General features: G+C 44.1%; 1 protein-coding gene across 2 annotated transcripts in view; it reads left to right on the top strand.

Annotated features, from left to right (window-relative positions):
* The window catches only part of PLEKHA8 (pleckstrin homology domain containing A8), a 31879-nt gene extending 17258 nt beyond the window's left edge, over positions 1-14621 (top strand). For both annotated transcript variants that reach the window (XM_040591702.1, XM_040591703.1), the window contains exons 8-14: positions 2379-2538; positions 2947-3032; positions 3639-3697; positions 4975-5105; positions 5592-5662; positions 7826-7887; positions 8823-14621. In XM_040591702.1, the coding sequence (XP_040447636.1) occupies positions 2379-2538; positions 2947-3032; positions 3639-3697; positions 4975-5105; positions 5592-5662; positions 7826-7887; positions 8823-9020 (767 nt within the window). In that variant the 3' untranslated portion in view covers positions 9021-14621. The remainder of the gene's footprint in view (positions 1-2378; positions 2539-2946; positions 3033-3638; positions 3698-4974; positions 5106-5591; positions 5663-7825; positions 7888-8822) is intronic.
* Positions 14622-20911: the final 6290 nt, after the last annotated feature.

Here is a 20911-nt window from a genome sequence, read left to right as displayed (position 1 = left end):
CCCTTTGCAAGTCTTCTCAGAATAGCTCCTGCCCTTGTTGACAGCTAACTTGGGACTGAATGGGATAGCGAATTAAGAATTCTTTTTTGGACAAGTGGAGGCTCCTGTAGGTGCTGATTGATGTGTATAACAATACAGCCTGGCAGAGCTTGGGCTCTTGCATTGTGGACAGACAATGTTATTCCCAGAGGCTCTCCTCTGGGAATGCTAGTACCTAAGAGGAAGGGGAACATTAAAGCTTTGTGTGCCTGTCTGGGAGAGGTTGACCTTGTAGTTGTTCTTGATTGCTCTGACAAATCTTCACAGAAAATTAACCCTTTTTCTGCAACTGAGAGTATACTAGAAAGCACCTTATTTCTTCCGTTACCTTAGCAACAGCATGAAACTTAGATTTGTGCGTGACTTCAGTAAAACACTGTTGAACTAATTCAGTCTAAAATTCCAGCCAACATAGCTATATTGTTAAGGGCTGCTGAACTTAATTTTGGTAAGTCTGTACAAGTAACATACGATTTCTGCTTGTCCTGTTGAATGGACTGTATCGTTCTTGAACAGTAGCTTTCTCTGCCTGGCCATTATTCCAAAAATAATCAGCTAAAGTTTTTAAGTGCAAGTTAATAAGCATGGTGATTTTGCTCTTACGTGGGTTCTCTTTGGAGTTTTTCTAATTTCTGTCGCTGGTGTTGCATAGTGTGGCAAGTCCCTGCAGAATATCATACACGTATCACCATTTAGCATAATACCTCAAGAGTACAGCGCTGAAGCAAGGAGAACAAATGAATTCAAGTCAGGTTGTTGGTATCATGTAGCTGTGGAGGTTGTTCCTTTGCAAAAAGGGGAAAAGCCTACCTCCTCTTGAGTATGTGCATTTAAGTTGCAGAGTTTTGCTGGCAGTACAGGGTGCAGCAGAAGGTGCAGTGCCAGCCAGCCTGGGGCTCCACCTTGCTGATGGCTGATGGCTTTGTCTGGGTGCTCCCTGTGAGCCCAGGGGCTCTGCCCTGTCTCAGATACTCTTCCCTCCCTCCTCCTTTTATTATTTAAAAGCACTCCTCCCTCCTCCCTTTATTATTTAAAAGCACTTAAATCCCCTAAGAAATTTCTGTTTGTCATTTAGGGCTTACTGTGTTCGAGTGTGAAATTCCAGAGAACCCCATGCTTTTTGAATGGCACTCCTGTGGAGTCACTGCAGACTCGGGCTGTTTGTCTACTCATCAGCCTGTGTGTCTGTCTTGTGTATCCCACAAACCCTAGTTCCTTAGCAGAGTCACTTTGACTGTGCCTCATTTGCAAGCAGTGATGGCTGAGGTCATTTTTCTCTGCCCTGAGAATGGTTGAAGTCTTGTTGCTGTTACTGGGTGCGAGTGGTTCTCTTTGCCACCCAGCCCAAGGCTTATTCAGTGGTTCTGCAAGCAGTAGGGACCTGCTGCAAGCTTGCTTCCAGACTTCACTTGGAGGAAGAGTTCCTTGCAGCTGGATGGATTCAACCAGAAGCTCAGTTCTGCTTCAGCTCTGTAAACCTCACTGGCACTTGAAAGTATTCCTTTCCTGGAGAAACAGGTTCTCTGGAAAATCTTGAATGCTAGTTTGACAGTCTGGCAGCAAGATGTATGGTTTGTATGCTGGAGATGCTGTGAATATATAATTTTTCCTTCTTGACTTGTTCTCTGCAGCTTTCCATGAGGTCAGAAAGTCTTAGCATGCATGGGATGTAGAAGACTTTGTCTTCCTTTGGAGGTGCTCATGTGGTGCTCTGTTTATTTGAAACAGATGCACCTGACCCCAAAGAAGAAATAAAACAGACCACACTGGGGAAGAGGCACCTGAAGCTTTTTCTGGGAAACTTTAAGGATATTCATATAAACCGGGTAGAACATATCAGCCTTTGATATCTTAACAACATCCATCTAAGCAGCCAGTTTACTTATCACAAGGAGCAAACAAGTCACTATTATTCTTTTGCTTTTGAAAATGCACTGTGCCGCTTTATCAGCACTGGGCAGGTTACAGCCACGGAGAAGTAATCTTTCTTTCAAGGAGATGAATCTGCTGCCTGCTGCCCGCTTGCTTCTTCAATGCTCTTCGCTCGTAAGGCTGTCCTTGCTGAGGATGTGTGGGCTCACCTGCTTTGGAGTGTGGTGTTTGGTGTGTCTAATTAAAAGAAACGGGGAAGGGACTGATCGAAGTGTGATCTGAGCACCTGACAGACCTGTGGTGAGAGTCGCGGTGTTGGCAGGGAAAGCTTTCAAATGTCCATGATCCAGATATCCAAGTGCCTTCCTTCAACTAGAAAGCATCTTGATAAACAGGTATAACGATATGGGTATGTCACTGTTTTCTTTGTCTATTTTTGTTTTTCTTCTGTTTCCTATGAATTTAAGGCATTAAAGAAGGTGGAGAGAACGAGCTGCAAGCTGTAGGAAGCTGTGGTGCCCACAAGTTGCTGCAGTTGGAGACAAATTCTTTAAGTGGATTGACTCTGTGTGAAGAAGACAGAAAAGAAAACAATTCTCCTACCTTCTTCAGTGTCATGAGCAATAGGTAGTACAGATTTCAATTAAAAGGATTATTAAAATTTCATTAAGCCTTTAATTCACTCATTTTTAAGACTCTTCTGTCTGTAAAGCTGGTTTTGCTGACATTATTTAACAAGGCTGCATACAGCACAGTTATTGAAGAAGGTATCTTTTACAGTAAAATTAACTGTACAGTGGAGTGGGAGGTTTTTTCCTTGTTTGCAGTTGCAGGCCTTGCTTGTACCCCACCAAATGGGTATTTTCTGCAGTCGTTTACTTTAATCCAGTGAAACAAAAGCCACGTTGATGGTTCCAAGTCTGTACATTTTAGCTCTGTGCAAATGAAGTGGGCATGAAACTTTTTTTTGCTTTTAGAAGTTGCACAAAAGGAGTTGTTAAGGTAAAAATCTTTTCTGCTTGTCCTGGACACCAGGTTCAGTGATATTGAACTTCGGGAGGAGGAGGGCATACCGACAGAAGAGTTTCTGGAGTCATGTTATGCGATTGTGCCCGTTCTGGGTAAGCAGCTCCTTCTTTCCCTCTGACTCCTTTTGACTGCTGCCACCTGTGACAAAAGGTGGAGCCACTGGTTTGGAGAGTTCATTTCTATGCTAAAGTGATGTCGTAGAAACAGCCTCTATCAACAGAATCAAATTGACTGGTCCCAGAAGATGTTTCTTACTCTTCTGCTCTATCCACTTGCATTTAGATGGAACCCATGTATAAGCTGTCTGGAAATCTATAGGTCTATCTGAAACAGCCATTTCTTTCCCTGAAAAGAGCAGTGTGGCTGCCTTACACATCCCACATGGCTGACAGCATACCATCAGCTGTACTATCTATTTGATTTTTCTAAAGACTTCTGTCTCTAGCTAGTGCAGCCCTCACCTGCGTGGCCCCTGCATCCGACAGTGCATCCACATCCCAGATCGGTGTATTTTCACGCTTGTACCGACTGGGGTGGATTGGTTCAACACCAAAGAAAGATTTAGATTTGTGTTATTATTGTAGTATTCTCCTGCCATTTAGAAGGGTTGTTAAGAGACTAGATGAAATGAATTGTTACTTAGACATGAGAACTGGAAAATTTTAAAATACAGTGGTGTTTGTTTTTTTTTTTTCTAGACAAGCTGGGACCAACTGTTTTTGCTCCTGTTAAAATGGATTTTGTAGGTAACATCAAGGTAACAGCTTATTCCTAGCACTGTTTTTTATTTGTTTGTTTTAAAGAAAATACCTATTTTAGGCACTAAAGCTCAAGAATTTTTGTTGTAAGAGTCAATGCTGAAAGGCTAATTAATATTTGATAATGTTATCGTCTGTCAGATCACAGTCTCTCAGAATGCTGAAGTGCCCCTAATTCTGTCCTTACAGGACCCGCGTTTAATAAATCCAGTTGTCGTGTGCAAACTTAAAAAATACTTGACTGACTGCCAAGTAAAATATCTGTTACACCTAATGAATATGACTGATTCTGAGCTGAATAGGTTGTAAGTCGTGATGTGATGATAGCAATATTGACTTTAGATTGTAAAATAAATGGAGGGAGGGGAAGATCCCTTTCAGTCAACGAAATCAAAGGAAGTTAACATGTTAAGAAGCGGCTTCTCAGCAGGCCAGGGCAAACCCCACAGCCTCAGTTCTTGTTCTGGAAGTTCTTCCAGCTGCACGTCTGGAAAGGTTTGAAGTGCTGCTTGTGAGACAAGATGTATTTGTAGCGAGGCTTTTCATAGCTTTTCTTTAAAAAAAAAAAAAAAAAAAAAAAGCAAAACATACCTTCTGAGTATATGATAAGAAACATTGCATACATTCAGATTTGTTTGGTGCAAAGTAAGACAGGTTTTTGCTTATCTTACTGAAGGTAATCACTGAAAGACTGAAAACAGCAGGAGAGAAGAGTGCTACTTAAAAAACTGAAACCTTGTATATTTATTGTCAAGTGATAGGCAACTACTCCTTTAATATAGAAGAAGACTCTGTTTATCTGCCCCTTTGATATTTTCTCTCTTTGTTTCTGTGAGGAGTTGTGTATAACTAACTTGGGAATAAATTAAAAAGTTTAAGCATGCCGATGACGGCTGAGTGTCATTGAGACTTCGCAGTTTAGCAGTGGTCAGAAGGTAATCTGCTTGTACTTGAAGCTTGGGGGAAATAGGACTTTCCTTAGAGAGCAGGTTGAATTAACTCCTTTCCACCAGTGTGGAGGATGTCATTTGAACCTCAAGCATTTTGTCAGACAGAAATGGTAGGTTCCATGTAAATCTTTGACATGCTGCTATTTTCTTTTTTTTTTTTTTTTGCTTGCATTAGCCAGACAGCTAGCCGTGGGGAACGTGTGACGTGGCTGGGGATCTGTGGTACCCCTTTGCAGGGAAGAGTCCTGGTAAATACATGGTATTTATAGGACAGGTCATTGTTTGGTCTTAAAACCCTAAAGATTCGCCTCTTGTTTTTTCACCAGAAAATAAACCAGAAATTTATAACCAACAAAGAAGAGTTTGATACCCTTCAGAAGATAGTGCTCCATGAAGTGAATGCAGGTGTAGCACAAGTTAGAAACTCTGCTACGGAGGCTCTGCTGTGGCTGAAAAGGTAACGACCTTGTATCTATTGCACGGTGAATTGCTGAGGTGCAAGGAGGGACCTTTCGCCAGCGCAAGCTGATGTACGTGGAGCCAACTGGTTACTTTCCACAGGCTCCATCAATGCAGACTGGCTGGTTTCAAGAGTCATGAGTTGTCTGTGGTTGTATCATTGCAACTTTGCCAAAAGACTTGAAAAAGCAATTGCAGGCAACCTGTTTTTCCATAAAAATGAAGTTACAGTGAACATCACTGGGCCAGAACATCAGGCAGGTGATTTTGGGTTGCAGCAGAAATGTTTTACAAGATTTTCCTTGGGCTGGAAGAGAGGCTGGAGGAGGTGGATGCATTTTTTTTTATTCAGATTGAAAACGGCACCGTAATTCTGATTTTATTGCACTTCTGAGCTGTACTGCAAATCTAGGAGCTTTGTTGTACTTTGGGTTACCTTGTTATAAACATGGTTTCTTTTTATTTCATGGGTTCGTCCTGACAGAGGCTTAAAGTTCTTGAAAGGTTTTTTGACAGAAGTGAAGAACGGGGAAAAGAATATCCAGACAGCTCTGAGTAAGTGCTGGTTGCTTTATTCTTCATGTGCTTCTTAATTTACAGTCTTGGCTATTTTTCTCGTCCTTTAGAACCTGTGTTTTCTTTTCTTCAGTGACTAATCATGCAAGTAATCTCCAAGACATAACTTTTTTGAAAACTGCAGTTTTTTAAAATGACCGCCTCTTGGCAAGTTACTAGATGTCTGGTCAATGTTGATTTACTAGCAGATAAAGACTCCTTTAAGGGCTTACTTCTAGCAGGGGAGACAGTTGTATCTTAGGGAAAAAAGTACTTTGTTTTGTTCCTTTTTCTCTACTGGTTTGCAGTGAGAGTGCTCCCAAATATACAGCTGCTGGTTTTTTAGTGCCTTGTGAGATTGGCCATCACTCTTTGAAATCACCTCTTTGCCAGTATGGCTGTGTCAATTATCAGGGGATTTGTAACAGAGAAGAAGGATTTCGTTTCCAAATAGACAGTTTCTGACACTTACTGAGTCAGGCTAGTGCCTAAGCAAGTAGAAAATAACCTACCAACCCCGCTTAGACTTGACTTGGTTATTCACGAGTAAAACTGTCTCTATATGCATGCAGTCTGATGTTACGATAATCCTTTAAAACAGCTTTCCCCCACCCCTTTAAAAAAAAAAAACACCACCACCATATAGGATTAGTAAAAAGAACTAGTACACCGAAGTGTGTAAGCAGCACTTGGAAGTGGGACTGTAAATACACTGCTGCTAGATGTGGATGTTAAACACCACGGAAAGCCAATGCGTGTACCTGACCTTCTGAGGCCCTGAAATACCACTTGAATTGCTCTCTGTCTGCAACGGAACCGTGCTGCTGATTTTTTATTTTTTTTTTTTTTTCTCATTTCTTCCTTCCTTTTCTCCCCCCAAAGCTCTTCTGTATCTGTATCACCATTGCAGCTTTGGTTTACTGTTTCTTATTCAGGGGTCACTGTGCTATTTGAATCCCAAGTAAACATGGGGTATATGTTCTCTTTCTACAACCTCAAATGTCAAGCTAAGGAAATGAAAATTAAAAATGGAGTATCTACCAGCTCTTACGATCTTTTGAGGAACAAACAACTTTCTAGAGGGATTTGTCTTTGCTTGGATTTAAATCCCAAGTAAACTTTTCACCTTTTGGTGTTTTTAATGCCCCCTATATTTGCTGACAAGGCAGAGAATAGACTTGTCAGTCCTGTTCGGAACACAATACTCTCTTCTTCCTTATTTCATTGCTTTTATTACTGTATGGTTTTCTCATAGATTCTCACTTCTACTGTAAAGATAGAAAAGCTGCGTTCCCCAGTCATTAGGCTGATAGATGAGGAGTACTTCATGTTACAGAAAAACTCGTGGCTGTGTTTTTCTGACTTTTTACACTCTTCCAGTAATAACTGCCTGTGATCTTTCGAGTAAATATCCTAAAGCAACGAAATTTAGAGGTTCTCCTTCTTCAAGGTGAACAGCTTAGGGAAAGTACAATAAAATGTCAGATACTTAACAAGTCAACTGAAGGAAAGGATATGAAATGGAGACTGTGACAAACTAAGACTGGGAAAATACGGCTCAAAGACGTTTGGCTTTGTATATAGAAAGCTTTGTATATGAAAGTGGAGCTGTCTAGGAACATAACAGGGGCCTTCATCAAAGTCTGTGCTCAGGGGCACTCACAAGAGAGATCCCGAGGATTATTTTAATAAAGGTCTGTTGCTTTCTGTTCCAATGATCCTTAAAACTTGGCCCTCAGATTTAAAGGAGGAGTTCTTGCTTAATACTGGAGCTAACCACCTCGACTGAGGCTGGCTAACAGCTTGCAGGATTGTTTCACCCTGGGTAATATTTTCTCAGACTTGCACCGAGCGGAGAGCTGTGAAGCACAGCTAGTCAAACGAAAATTACTTTTGCCCTCCTGTCTGTTGGAACGCTCACTTGCTGTGGATGAGTTGAAGGAGATTTGACAGCAGAGCTGAGACCCCAGCGCAGAAATCCCAGTCTGTCATCTCCTTTCAGTCATAACTTCAGTGCACAGAACCAGCCATGATGTGTATCCAGTGGCAAGAATATATCCTTAAACAGTCATTTCTAAGCTCTGAGTTCTCTTGATGATGCAAATGTAAAACTGCCGTACATCTATCTCGTGATTATTTTTTTAATTTTTTTTTTCCTTTAAGACAATGCTTATGGAAAGACATTACGGCAGCACCATGGCTGGGTTGTCCGCGGAGTCTTTGCGGTGAGTATTTATCTTGGTTGCTGATAGAGCTGGGGGGTCTTGTTCATGTGATCTTATCTTGTACATAATTAATAAACTATGTTAAATTTTGAAGCATTGCAATGAATAGATTCCTTTGTTAGCCTTTATTTTCGAGGTGAGGGTTGTGGTGATCGCTTAGTATTGGGCTTTCAGGGTGGAACCGGCTTTCTGGAGCCCAAACAAGACAGAGTATGCTTGCATGCGCATGTTTTCATCATGTGTTTTTTCAGCATAATCTTGCAGGGCTATTAAAGGAAGAAATGAGAGTTTAAGTTTGCTTTTTTTGAGGATCGATCTGTCTTCGAATAGGAGCATTCAGGAAGGCGTAGTGCAGGATGTGTCAGGGAGCTGAAGCGGAGGATGCTGGCGGAGGATGGGAAATTAGTTATTTTTTTGTCCAGTCTGGCAGCTCCCCCTCGTGCCTGTCGCTGGAAATTATCACTGTAATTATAAAAGGAAAAAGGAAAGCCTCACCCCCCTGAGTCGCGACAGAGCATTGGACAGGGAGAAACAGAAATGTTGGGGAGAGCTTTCTAAAGAGTGTTTTGAGAATGGCGCTTTGGTGCTGAAGCGTGTGACGCTGGATTAGGAGCTCGCCTAACAAACTGGAATTTGTTTGGGGTTTGTATTTAATTAATTTCTAATGTATGCTGAATATTTGTGCAAAATACAGTGTACAAGCACTTTGTAAAAATCAGGCTTCTCTGAAGATGCCTTAAACTGGGGATCTACACGGATAATAAAAATAAAATATTAAGCCTCCCTCCCAGTTAAAAATCTCAACCTATGCATATACCCATTAAAGACATTAAAGCTATGCGATCTAAGTAAACCTAAGGGTTTTTTTGTGGCGTTAGTTGGGTTTCTTTTCCTGTTCTGTTTTGCAAATCTAAAAGCTTTGGTTCCTCTCCCAGTTAGCTTTAAGGGCAGCTCCAACATACGAAGACTTTGTGGCGGCTCTGTCTGTAGAGGAGTGCGATCCTCAGGAAGAAACGTTTTACAAAGGAATGCAGAGGGACCTCAACATTTACCTACCAGCCATGGAAAAGCAGCTAAATATCTTGGACACTCTCTATGAAGTACATGGTTTGGAGTCAGATGAGGTGGTATGACTACAGCAAGACCGCATCTAAAACTTCAGGGACTGTGTCTGTTAACAAAGATTTCTTTCGTTTTTGGGTTTTTTGGACATCGTTTCTGTTCATTGTATCTTTTCAGGTGGGAAGGGTGTTGTGAGTGTTTTTGGGGCAGGGTATGTATGTGGGGTTTTTTATGCTTGTTTTATGTTTAAATGCAGAGGTACTGTTTCTCTTTGGGTCATAACTATGTCCACGATGAATGTTTTTGACTGTTTATCTCCTGCCTGTGCACTTCCTCTTCTCTTCACCTCATAAACGTAACGGAGCAGGATTTGGCCTTTGCTCCCGTACCTTCGGAGAGAGCTGTGCCTGCAGCGGAGCCGCTGGGACCTCAGCGCGGTGCCCAGCTGGGTGCTGCCGGCTCTGGCTCTCCCGTGCCCTGTGCCCACTCCCTGCGAGGCTGTAGGAGGACAAAGGTAGTAAAAGTTACTATTACCTTGGTAGCAGAAGAGAAGCTAAATGCCAGCTTACAAGGTACGCAGGGAGTTTGTCCCTTAATTTGGGTTGAAGCTTTTTAATGCAGCACCTCCCCAGATAGTACAGAGATCTTCACCGCAGGCACGTGGTGGTCTGAGCTTCCCCAGGAACCAGTCTTTGAAACTGGGCGTCGTGTTCCCTGACCAGCTCCCAGTTTGTGCCACAATTCTCCCTATGAGCTCCTGCCAGTGGACCACCAGAAATTTGCTGGCACAGGCTGGCAGAGCCCAGCTACTTTCCGCAGTGCTTTACAGAAGCAATCAGAGATTATGTCCATCATCCTGGTTTTGATGGGTTTTTCTGTTTTGAGCTTCGGGTTTTCTTAAATCAGATTCACACAGAAGTGTAACGTTTGCTTTTAAATGGAATACAGCTAGTACTTTTTAATAAGCAGATATGATTAAAATGCTTCCTAGGCTGCCACTATGGACAGAGACTTCATGGGAGTAGACATGAAATGCGTGAAGTGTAGGGGAAGCTAGAATGTGTCACACGCCATTACACATTGGGCCAGTTATAAATGTTACAATCTGAAATGATGTACAAGTGACTGGAAATTAAGAAAGTAAAATTTGCCCTTTTTCCCGTTTTGCTGACACAGATAAAAATGTGCTCCTTAACATGGCTCATATTGAAAATAATAAAGTCCTTTTAGCCAGTGGTGTGGTTAAGGACAAAATTCCTAGTTGTGTTGATGGCTGGAAGGCTGCCTGTGAGTCACGGACTGCCCATGCAAGGCATAAGCAGGTCTCTCAGCGGCGACCTAGATGGCTTTGTGCAGAGAGTTGAGTTTAACTCGTGCAGGAGGAGAGAAGACTGTGCTAATGAGGTATTTTAGAATCGGTAAATCTTCATAGTCACGTGAGAAGTCAGCGTTGCCATATTCAGAGGAGAAGCACTGGCTTTTGCTAGGCTGAAAGCCATGCTGTCAGTAGTGTGAATGTACTGCAGACCTGCTGCCCTGCATCACTCTGGCGGGAGCCTCTCTGCACCCCACATACTCCATCCTTCCTAAAGAGCCTAGCGTCGTGAGCTTTAAGAAGAGCATATGATGCTTGAAGAACAGACCAAACATCACACTTGGTGTGTAAAGCAAGATACTAGGACTCCGGTAAGGCATTTAAACAGCGTGGCTTCCTTGTTCCCGTCATCTTTTCTGAGCTGTGCCTGTCTGTAGTTCTTACATACTCCAGGAGGAATCAGAAGGATGTGGGGGGTTTGGTTTTTTTTGATTTTCTTAAATTAAGTAGTATATATTTATGTTTGAGTACAAAGTCACAACTTTTGACCAAAGCTCCATTCAATTATCTCGCTACTCACAGCGCTAAAAACAAAGCGGAGAGCCTTTGGGATTTGGCTGTCTGCTTCTTCTAAACGTGAGTGCAGAGAAGTTACACGTGTAGTAGAACAGCCAGCTCTCCACCCTGGGCGGTTTCCTCAAGATTTTCAGCTGTTATGTGGGAAACCACTGTAATAGTTTTTAGCTGAGTGCGCTGGGAAGGTAACGGAGACCACATTTCCACAAAACACAGCTGGTGTAGGGGAGAGCAGGAAGAGATTCCTCTTCGCTGGAAATTAACTGTCAGATCATGATGAAAATTTACTTCCCTTTTTGCTCTAGGTTTTTCCAGTAGGAGGAAAGCGTATTCAGTACTTAAAGTCTTGGAGGTTATTTTTGGATATTTTGGTTGGTTGGTTTGGTTTTTTAACTAGCAGGAGAACGACTAGTTTGTTAGTAGGGCATCAGACCCAATGTTTGATGCAAAAAAATTAGGAGGCTTTATTTTGTAGTCGGAGAACTTAACAGCTTCATTGGACCATTAGCTTCGGCAATTACTAACTTCTACCATTCTTCTGACAAGTAAGGGTGGTCCACATTGCGCACCCTCTAATCAGCGTGGCATTCTGCCTCAGAGCAAGCTTTCTCGTCTTGCTGTTCTGGGTGAAGTTGGTCTTTCTGAACTCTGGAACTGGTGCTTGAGAACGTTCTTAGGAGACCGTGGCTTCAGGACAACCCCGTGTGCTTGTTGTTAAACAGGGGGCTTGTACGGAAGGAGCTGAGCGAGGGCTCCTGGCCTTCGAAACTTGTCCTTCACCATGCACTGCTTTTGCAGGGCGCTGAGCGCTTCGAAGTCTTACGAATGCGATCTTTCCAGTCAAACCACCACTGGGATAGAAACCCGTGCAGCATGCTGCAGAGCTGAAATCCAAGTTATACCTCTAAGGATGCAACAGACCAGATGACCGAGTGGAAGCAGATACACTGCTAGACAATTGACCGCTTCCTTCTCCTGTGATGTCAGTTTGGCAGACAGAGAGGATTGCTTTTGATTTGAATAATTGTAGAGAAAAAACAACTTAACTTTTGGCCTTCAAATTTAGAATTGGAGAGAAGGTCGGTGTTTTCCGTTTGATTTGATTGGTTAGGGTTAGTTTGGTTTTTTAATTTGATGGCTGACATTTATGAGCAACTGCTCTGTGTACGGATAGAGGTCCTTGTGACTCTCAGATGACAGCACCCTTGCTCTGTGTAATTTACATGAACTGCTTTGGTTTCTTGAACCGCACTAGTCTAAAGTTTTGTGTCCCTTTCCTTTAGAAATGCTTTCGGCTGTTTCCTTCAATGTCTGACAGTTGCATATTCTCAGGGATTTTACTTAGCCATGGCAAAAGAAGAGTCATCACAGCCTTACCCTAGGGTAAGGGGATTAAGGCTGCTTTTTGTGAAACCGGTACGGCTGTGTGTAGAACTGATACAGCGTGACACTGACAGTGTCTATCCAGCGTGCATCCTTGCTGAGACATGGTAAATCCCAAAGCAATCTGATAGAAGTGTTATCTAGTACTGAATGATGGCAGTCAGCATCTTGGAATAGAGATCGTACACGCATCTTTGTAATATAGTGCCGTTGGCGTTGGAGCAGAGCTCTCAATTTCAGTCGAGTTCTGCTTAGCAATGGGAGGCTTTTATTTATTTTATTTATTTTGTTGTTTGTTTTTTTGTTTTTTTTTTTTTAAACTGTGTTCTGGAGCCCCCTCTGCTATTTTAAGACACCATACTCAGTTGCAGATGGAAGTTCTGTGATGCTACAATTGTAGAATGTGAACTGAATACTCAAGCGCTTTAGTGTTTACACTAAACATCCCACCTAGACGCTGTTGTAATATGGATCTCCCTTTAACAGATGCACTTAAAGTTAAGGGGCATATAGCTTCACTTACAATCTTGCATCATCAGGATTTAGGTTAGAGCTGTTTGAAAAGTGTCACTTGGTTGGCTGGATGTATAAAAAATATGCCCAAAATGTGCTCCAGTTGTTTGCAGTGTGCTTTGGCAAACAGGTGTGGAACATTATAGAAATCAGCGTTAACTATGTCTGTATGCTGGACCTTCTGAACCTTTCTTTTCATTAGCACTTCAGCTTTTGTGAAAAACTTTAGGGAACCTCGAACTGCCTTTCAGGCACCAGAGAAGATAATTAGCGCATTCCTACCTGCCTCTCTTTCCCTCTTCCCCAACCTGGTCCCACCTCTTCCTTTCCTCCCGTTGTCCTCTGCTTTGCTACCAGAGCTGTCGCTGCCAAGTCTCAGCATCCCTCCACAAGGGAACAAAGCAGGAGCTTTTGTAAGCGATATAAATGTAAACTTGGGAAATGAGACCTAAATTCCTTGGCAGGCAACCGAACATACGGTCAGGTGGAGAATGTGCTGCTTTTCTCTGAAGTTTCTCCCTTGTTTGACATAATTTTGCCAGGAAAACCACACCACTTTGAACTTCTAATTTCACTGATGAAATTTAAATTGGGACACTTGAGACTTGGCAGTTCTATCTCTTACAAGTGAAAGCACAGGGAAATTTTTTTATTTATTTAATGGACTTATTTATTTTCACTTGCCTGCATAGTGCAGATAAGAAAACAAAAAGGGAATGGTGGGAATGACTGAATTCAAGCCTCTCTGCTACCTTCTGTAGCCCCTTGGTGACCAAACCCTGTAAAGTACCACATGCTTCAAGCAATATATAATCACTCTCGTGCAGAAGGGGTATCATAGTGCACTTGCTCGCTCTGAGCAAACACAGGCAGTGGTTGATCCTACTCACAGTTCACACGAGGATTTAAGCCCTTGCTTTGAAGTTAGAACACAGGCATATGCTTCACTTAAACCCACGTGCCCACTGGCATGCAGTTCTTCAAAAATGTGGTCTTTGGCTGTCATTTTTAATATCCCTTTCTTGGTATAGATTTTCACCCCTCATACTCCAGATGTGTTAGAGGTAATTTTTTTTTTTTAAAATATATGAAACTTCCTTGGTTTCATATCCAGATTTCTGCTTAACGCTAAGTTTGTGAACTTTATTTTGCATTGCAGCATTCAAGGGGTCCAAAACTTAATTTCTTTAATTAAAGCCATCTTGAAAGTTTGAGATTTATGTCCACTTGAAGCTTAACAAGTAAATTGTGTTCCAGGATACAGTGACTAAACTGAAAACCAAAGCAGCTTGCTTTTGTAGTTTCCTTTTTTATTTTCTTTTCTCAAGGCAATTTTGGGCATGTGTTTTATCAGTCAAGCTGAGCTTACTACAAGCCTTATTTATACATACATACTGAAATACACTTAAAGATGAAGAGAAGGTATATTGCCTCACACTTTAAATTTACCTAATTCTAAGGGCTTGCTCATGCCCCAAAAATCACCTCTTCCAGTGTAAGCATTGCATAAATTGTGCTGTCATAAGCAGTTCAGTCTGAACTACTTTGAAGTTTCCAGTCTGCGTCATCTCTCAAACCATACCTCTCTCTCTTCTTTTGGAGCATTAAGACCTTTGTCAGATTTTTATATTATTTCATTATAATAAACTTATTTTAAATAAGCATGTTCTAAAATCTCACTTTCTCCTTGCATGGATTTTGTTTCTTTTACTACAGCAGAGGGCTTAAAGTGCTCTTCAGGACTGCATCTGGTCTAGGTGCTGTGTCAGCAGTCAAAACCAGTATGTTTCTGGTTGACAGAAACAACCTGTATGTGTCTTTGTATGAAGAATGTTAACACACATGGAGCCTGTTTAGATCATGAGAATAAAAGCTGTGTCTGGCATGTGGTTGTGGGTGCTTGGCCGGTATAAGTAGGTGATGACTGTAGTTATAAAAGGTACCTGGCACTGGGAGAGGAATTTGTATTTTAAAATTGCACATGGTGTTTGTCCTTCTTTTGCCTGGTCTTGAATCTCTTCCTTAGAGATTTCAAGAACTTCAGAAACTCCTGTGTGGCTGTCTTGAGGTGCAGATGAAGACCAGCGCTCCTTAATTAATGTGGGTGTTAACACATCCCTTTATTCCCCCTTTTCTTTCTCCCTCCATATAAACACAGCATGGACCTGAGAGCAGATCTATGAAACTATCATTTCACTCTAGCAAGGGCAAGTCCCTCCATTAAATGGCAGCATCCAGATGGATATATGTGAAGATCAGTGAAGTGGAGGAGGCATTTTCCTAGCTGGAGAAAAGTAGATGAGACTGAGCCTGTGCCCGGGGGGGGGGGGGGAGGATGCATGCATCCTGATGCAGCAACAGCAGCACTGCTCAGCTAGAGCTGGCTCTCTCCTGTGGGATACAGGGGACTGAACCCTTCTTGTTGCAGTAAGCCCCAAAGCATCAGCTCTGTCAAGGCCGAGCGTTGCCTTTGCTTCAGCAAGGGCTGAGCACTGGCAGGAGCACCAGACTCTGCATGCCTCAGCCTCACCTGCTGGGGCTGCGCTGATGGATAGCTGGCACCTTGGCGAGGGATGAATAGTTTAGAAGGCTATCCAGGGCAGAGATCTTCCACTGATCCAGGGGTTCATTCACCTTCTCTCCTTCCTAAGGAGATGAGCAGGTTATCAGTTGTGATACCACGGTAGTTCCAGATAAATAACAACAGTTGTGTCACTAATGCTTTTAGAGGCTCCCCCTAAGACACTGTCTCAGCTGTTCCGTGGGCATGTGGAAATAACTTGGCACGTGGGCGAGCCTGGGTGCCACTGGCACAAGCTGTCTTTGCAGCCATGGCACAGATTGTTTTGGTGGCTCTCCTGAAGCGTCAGTTGTGCCACAACCAAGCGCTGAGCCCGGTTCCCTGTGTTCCCTGGCAGCTCCTCCGAAGCCATGCTGTTGCATGCTGCCGTTAGACAGGGCTGCTGCTGGGGCAGAGCTCGGTCCTGTGCAGGGTTGGCACTGGTATCTGGACCGTGTATGCTGTAGCAGACAGCCGTAACTCTTCACACCAAAGCAAAGGGGATGTACGCAGAGGCAGACATTGCAAGCGTGACAGGGTATATCAAAACTTCACTCACATGCAGCGTTACAATGAACGGTTTCCTTTTCTCATTTGAAGTCACAAGGTGCTGTTCTAGCAGAAAAATGAGGTTTCAGCTTTCTATCTAGGCATGCAATAAACAAATCGAACAAATGTCCATTTTCACTGGAGAAGCAGCCACTTGCAACTTGCTGCAGCCATGCAGGTAACTTCTTTCCATTGGCATTTTTGGACCGGAGGAGGAAGGATGCGATGGGGTCCATCATGCATTACAGTGTCCACAGACCTGCCCCGTAACTGTTACTACTTTGGCATAACAGACAAGCTAATGCCTTGAAGCCCAGCTTCCAAGTGTGATTTGCAATATTGATTCTGCCAGCCAGCACTGCAGTGTCCTGTTTTACAGCTGCAGCGTGTCCACAAGCAAAGGAGAGGGGGGCATGGTGGCTGTGACAAGGTCTGTGGCTGTGCAGAGGGCCTGTCTGCTGGCATGAGTTGTTCATCACCTCTGACAAATGCTCTGCTCTTCTAAACACAGCTGAACACAGACCAGTGGCATCACACAGGTACGTTCTAACAGAAATCCCATGCACAAAAAAAAAAAAAACAACCACCAAACACTTGGGCAAGTGTCTCCTCACTACAAATTTGAGTAGTTAAAAATAAAAACAAACAATGCAAAGCTGTTTCCATTACAGGATCCCTCATGAACTGCAGAAAGAGTCCCAGCTAAAGCTGTGATGGAGTTTGTGGTGTTTGTTAGTAAAGGTCATGGGTGGTGATAGTGGCTGCTAAATTCCTGTTCCCACAGGAATCTAGATCCATGGTTCAAAATACAAAACTGTGTGCTGAACACGTAGGGCTCATAGGAACACACAGGTGCTGCTGTTAAAACAGGAGGTGAGATTCAGCAGTGACCAAAATACCCAGAAATATTTTTTTCTTAGGGTTCTCCTATATGGAAAAAAAGACTTGTGTTTTCTAAATCTTAACAAGGAAAGGCAATGCAAGCTCACAGCACCAATGCTTTGACCAGTGCAACCAGGCAGAGTGAAACCTTTACTGGGTGGGTTTCTTTTTAACCTAGCTGGAAACCGTGCTATGCTGGGGGCAGCATGGGGCTAGCGTGCAGTTTTGCTGCCCTGTAGGAAATATAAAGTAATTGAAATGCAGAATATGGGACCATAATTCAGTGCTACAGCCTGGACAGAGCACAGGTGTTGAACACCAGTTTAATGTGTTCATGCAAAGCTGTTCCCTGAATCGGAGCCACGAGGAGAAAAGTTTTCTTTTTCGTTTGGGGATTGGTATAGTTAACAAGTGTCAAGTGCAAATACTAGGACTGAGAAGGGGAAGCGCAGGAGATGCTATGGGATGCCAGATGCTTCCAGACATGGGTGCAACCAAGCTAAGTGGCCAGTCTGTCCATCTGGAAGATTTTATCCCAAGATGTTACCATGTACTTTTTCCTAATATTTCAATACATTGACCCAAATATATTTCTTAACAGGTATTTATTCTTCTCCTCGTGTGTCCAACAGATTGTAGATTTCCTTCTTGTGTGTTATCATTAAAGCAGCACACCAGCCTGAGAAAGCTTCCAGCTTCCCTTCCCTGCGCTGTGAGGGGATGGTTCCTAGAGAAGCGGCAGCGACAGCAGTGCGGGCTCAACCCCCGACTTTGGGGAATCAGGGAAAAAGACTTTTCCCTTGCATTCCCATAACTTTCACTTTTTACTAGCCTCTATTACTTTGCTGGTGTTCCAGCTTGCAAGGTCTGGTAAAATTTTTTCCAGGATCTTTCACTGTTTACCCACCTCTTTAGCAAGGCATCACCATTGGTGCAGGAGTTTCGCCTGCAGCAGGAAGAGCTGAAATTGGTAATACTCATGTCCTTCCAGAGCTGTCAGTCAAGGAGTCACCGAGATGCTGCTTCCCAGTCAGGGCCCCCAGTGCATCCTGATGCCAACCAGGGGCATTTGGCAGCTTTCTAAGCATGTACCTCACTGCTTTCAGCAGGGTGCACTGATGTGTGGCCTATGCAAAGTCCTGCAGTGATGCCAAGGAGAGAACAGGTCACAGTTTTCTCAAAATCAGATGGATCTGAGACTTCAAAATGCATTTACATCAATTTGTCTTTGTACCAGGGTTCCTGCTCCAGCCATGGCTTTCAGCCAAAATAATTTCCAATCAATTTAGCATCTGTTTCCAGCGTTGGTATCGCCAGCTCATCTGTAGTCTTCAGAGACCAGACGTGCCTCGCATAGTTTCCTATAGGTCACAGTTTTCCACTTGCTTTCTTGCTCAGCAGCTGGTACCCAACCTCCTTCCTGCAGCAAGGGGAAGCTGTGTGCCGGGCAACCTGTGCTGCGCTGCCCCCGCTCCCCTGCCCCGCTTTCTCCCTAACGTGACATCTGAGCCGCAGTCTCAGGTATTTGACACTTGCTGAGCCCACGTCCCACGCATCAAGCAGCGACCAGCTTTCCCCAAACCAACCAACCAACCAAGCAGGGCACACCTGCGTGTGCAGCTGAGGTCTCTGAAACCTGGTGCCCCTCCGAGCACGCGGGCGGCTGGCAGAGCTTTCTTCCCAAAGCCACGGTGGGAGACCCTGGTCAAGGGCAAGAGGCTTGCTGTCCCACACAGCTTCGTTCTTCTGCCCCTGGCCCTTGTGTTGAGGCACCACTGGTCCTGCCTTGGCAGATGCACCAGTCAGGCAAGGGACCTTCTTGCAGGCACTTGTCTGTAAGGTGCTGTCCCCTTGTTGGGGACGTACCAAGTGTCCCAGTTGCACGTTGGATCCTGCCAGGACATTTCACAGTATATCTTCTTCAATCCGGCTTACTAAATTCCCCTTCCCTCCCAGTCTTTTAAGGATTTGTAGCCTCTCACCTTGGATTTACAGCACCCCGCCAGCATATATAAATAGTCACTGCTGCTTTTATCCACCTCACACTCCATCAGTCACCTTGAGCAGGCTGCTCTCCCTGGGTGGAAGCTTGGGAAAAACCCTGGGACTATTTCAAAGAGCTTAGGCATGCTTCTTGTCAGCCAGCCCAAAAGTTTCTATTAACTATTATTACTCTTTTTATTACAACAGAAGCAAAGACATAATCAGCCCCCAAAAAAACAAAACACACACACCCCCCAAAAAAAAAAAACACCCGAAAAACCCTGTCTTTGACCTTCAGGTACAGATGTGGTCACCAAGCAGAGCATCCCACCATGAAACATGGGCATGGGTGTTGCACGCAAGGAGGGCAACCTGAGCTACCTGGCATTGCCTGCACAGTGCTGCATGGCGTGGCAGAACCCCCACTGCCGAGACATTGCTGGCCACTTTTTGGGGGGCTTTGCATTTTGAGGGGGGCTTTGCCCCTCAGCTAGAGTCCTGCCATCCTCAGGGCTGCAAAACACGGGCAGTACAGGTAAAGAGCGCATGCCTTTCCCCTCACAAATGGCCTAATTAACAGATGCTCGACTTCTGGATGCGGGAGGAATAATCGCATTATTTCTATGTCATTATTTAGGGCTTGGTTCTTCCTTCCCTATATGCAGTACTCCGATATCAACTTATTTGCCCCAAGAGTCAGTCGCAGCAGTTCAGTCCTCCCTGCCACAAACCTATACAGGATATTATTGCCCATCAAATAACTGGATAGCATGGAGCAGAGAGCAAATATTTTACATCTTTAGATGAGCATAAAAGCTCCAGCTCAGACAGCTTAAGGGAGAGCCTGCTGACCCCAGGCAGCAACAGGTACAACTCTCCGGCTTTATTTAGAAGCTGTAATCCTGCAGCATTTCACAACAGATGTTGTCTTGCTCAGAAAGTCCTGGCACAGAACAAGCCTCCCTGCCCTTCACCGTGCCCACCAAGACTAGTGAGATTACCAGCTTTACCCCACCGGTCCCACACTTCTGCTGTGGGGTTACAGCTGGGTTTGGCAACTAATGTCTGGTCAAATGGCAGTGAAATAGGAACACATCGCTACAGCCACCATATGGTTTATCTGAATGCACTGGAGCATCAGAGCTTAAATCTGGCTGGTTACTGTACTTCATGACCAGCCCCCCTGGGGGTTTTGGCCCATAACATACACGTTTCAACAGAACACTTCTGGACAGTTCAGTTGTCTGAACTATTCTCCATTTCTTACCTCTAATCAGTCATCCTCCCCTTTAAGTCTCGTAACAACTCAAAACCTAAGCAGTTCTCAACATTATCTCGCTCAGCACATCCCATCCTCTGAGCAGTAGTGCCAAGCGGGTAAGATGGAAATGTATAAACTACATGTAAAATGATACCGCTATAAAGTGTCAGGGTTGGGTTACCAGTTTGCCCATCAAATAACCTCCAAGAGGAAGGCATAGGGAGCACCAAACATAACCTGCCCCAGATGCTTGCCTGGCTCAGCACAGCCTGCCCCAGCTCCTGCATTGTCACAGCACTTCACAACTAGCCAGCTGCAACAAGGCTTTTACCACCCCGTACCAGGTTAACGTCAATAAGTAGCTCCCACACCTTGCCCCAGCACAGCCACCAATCCCCCACAAGGTTTCACAAGTTTGCCTACTGTCTATGCCGTTTCTTCATCCTTCTCAGGCCAGTTCACCCTGCTTCTTGCCTCTGCATCCAGATTCTTCCTTCTCCAGGCTCCTCTCTCAGTCATCCTCCCCTCATCCAGGCCCCCTGCTTCTCCCATGGACCTCTCCTACATCCAGGGCACCCTCTGTCCTCCCTCTGCTTCTTCCAGGTTTCTCTTCATCAAGCACTCCTCTTCCACACCCCTTCGAGCTTATTTAACTACTTAGCAGGAACCAGCCTCACCTGCACCTTATCCACATCAGCCAACTCACCGCCCCTGAAGCCAGCCCACAGCTGTATATTATCAATGTTAATTAACCTGCCTTCATTCCTTTCTAATTCTTCTACACTGCATTGTGAGTTTCATGGAGGAATGTGGCCGATGGAAATGGGAAAGGCAGGAAGCGATAGGAGCTCTTCTCTTCCAAACAAAATTGATCACTAAAAAGTTTTTGGGCCCCTGGGATGGGGCTGGGGAGCGGTATGGGGTCCCCAAGATACTCCTT

The sequence above is a fragment of the Falco naumanni genome, chromosome 4 (genome assembly GCF_017639655.2).
Source record: "Falco naumanni isolate bFalNau1 chromosome 4, bFalNau1.pat, whole genome shotgun sequence".
NCBI lineage: Eukaryota > Metazoa > Chordata > Aves > Falconiformes > Falconidae > Falco > Falco naumanni.
This window is presented reverse-complemented; position numbering and strand designations above follow the sequence as displayed.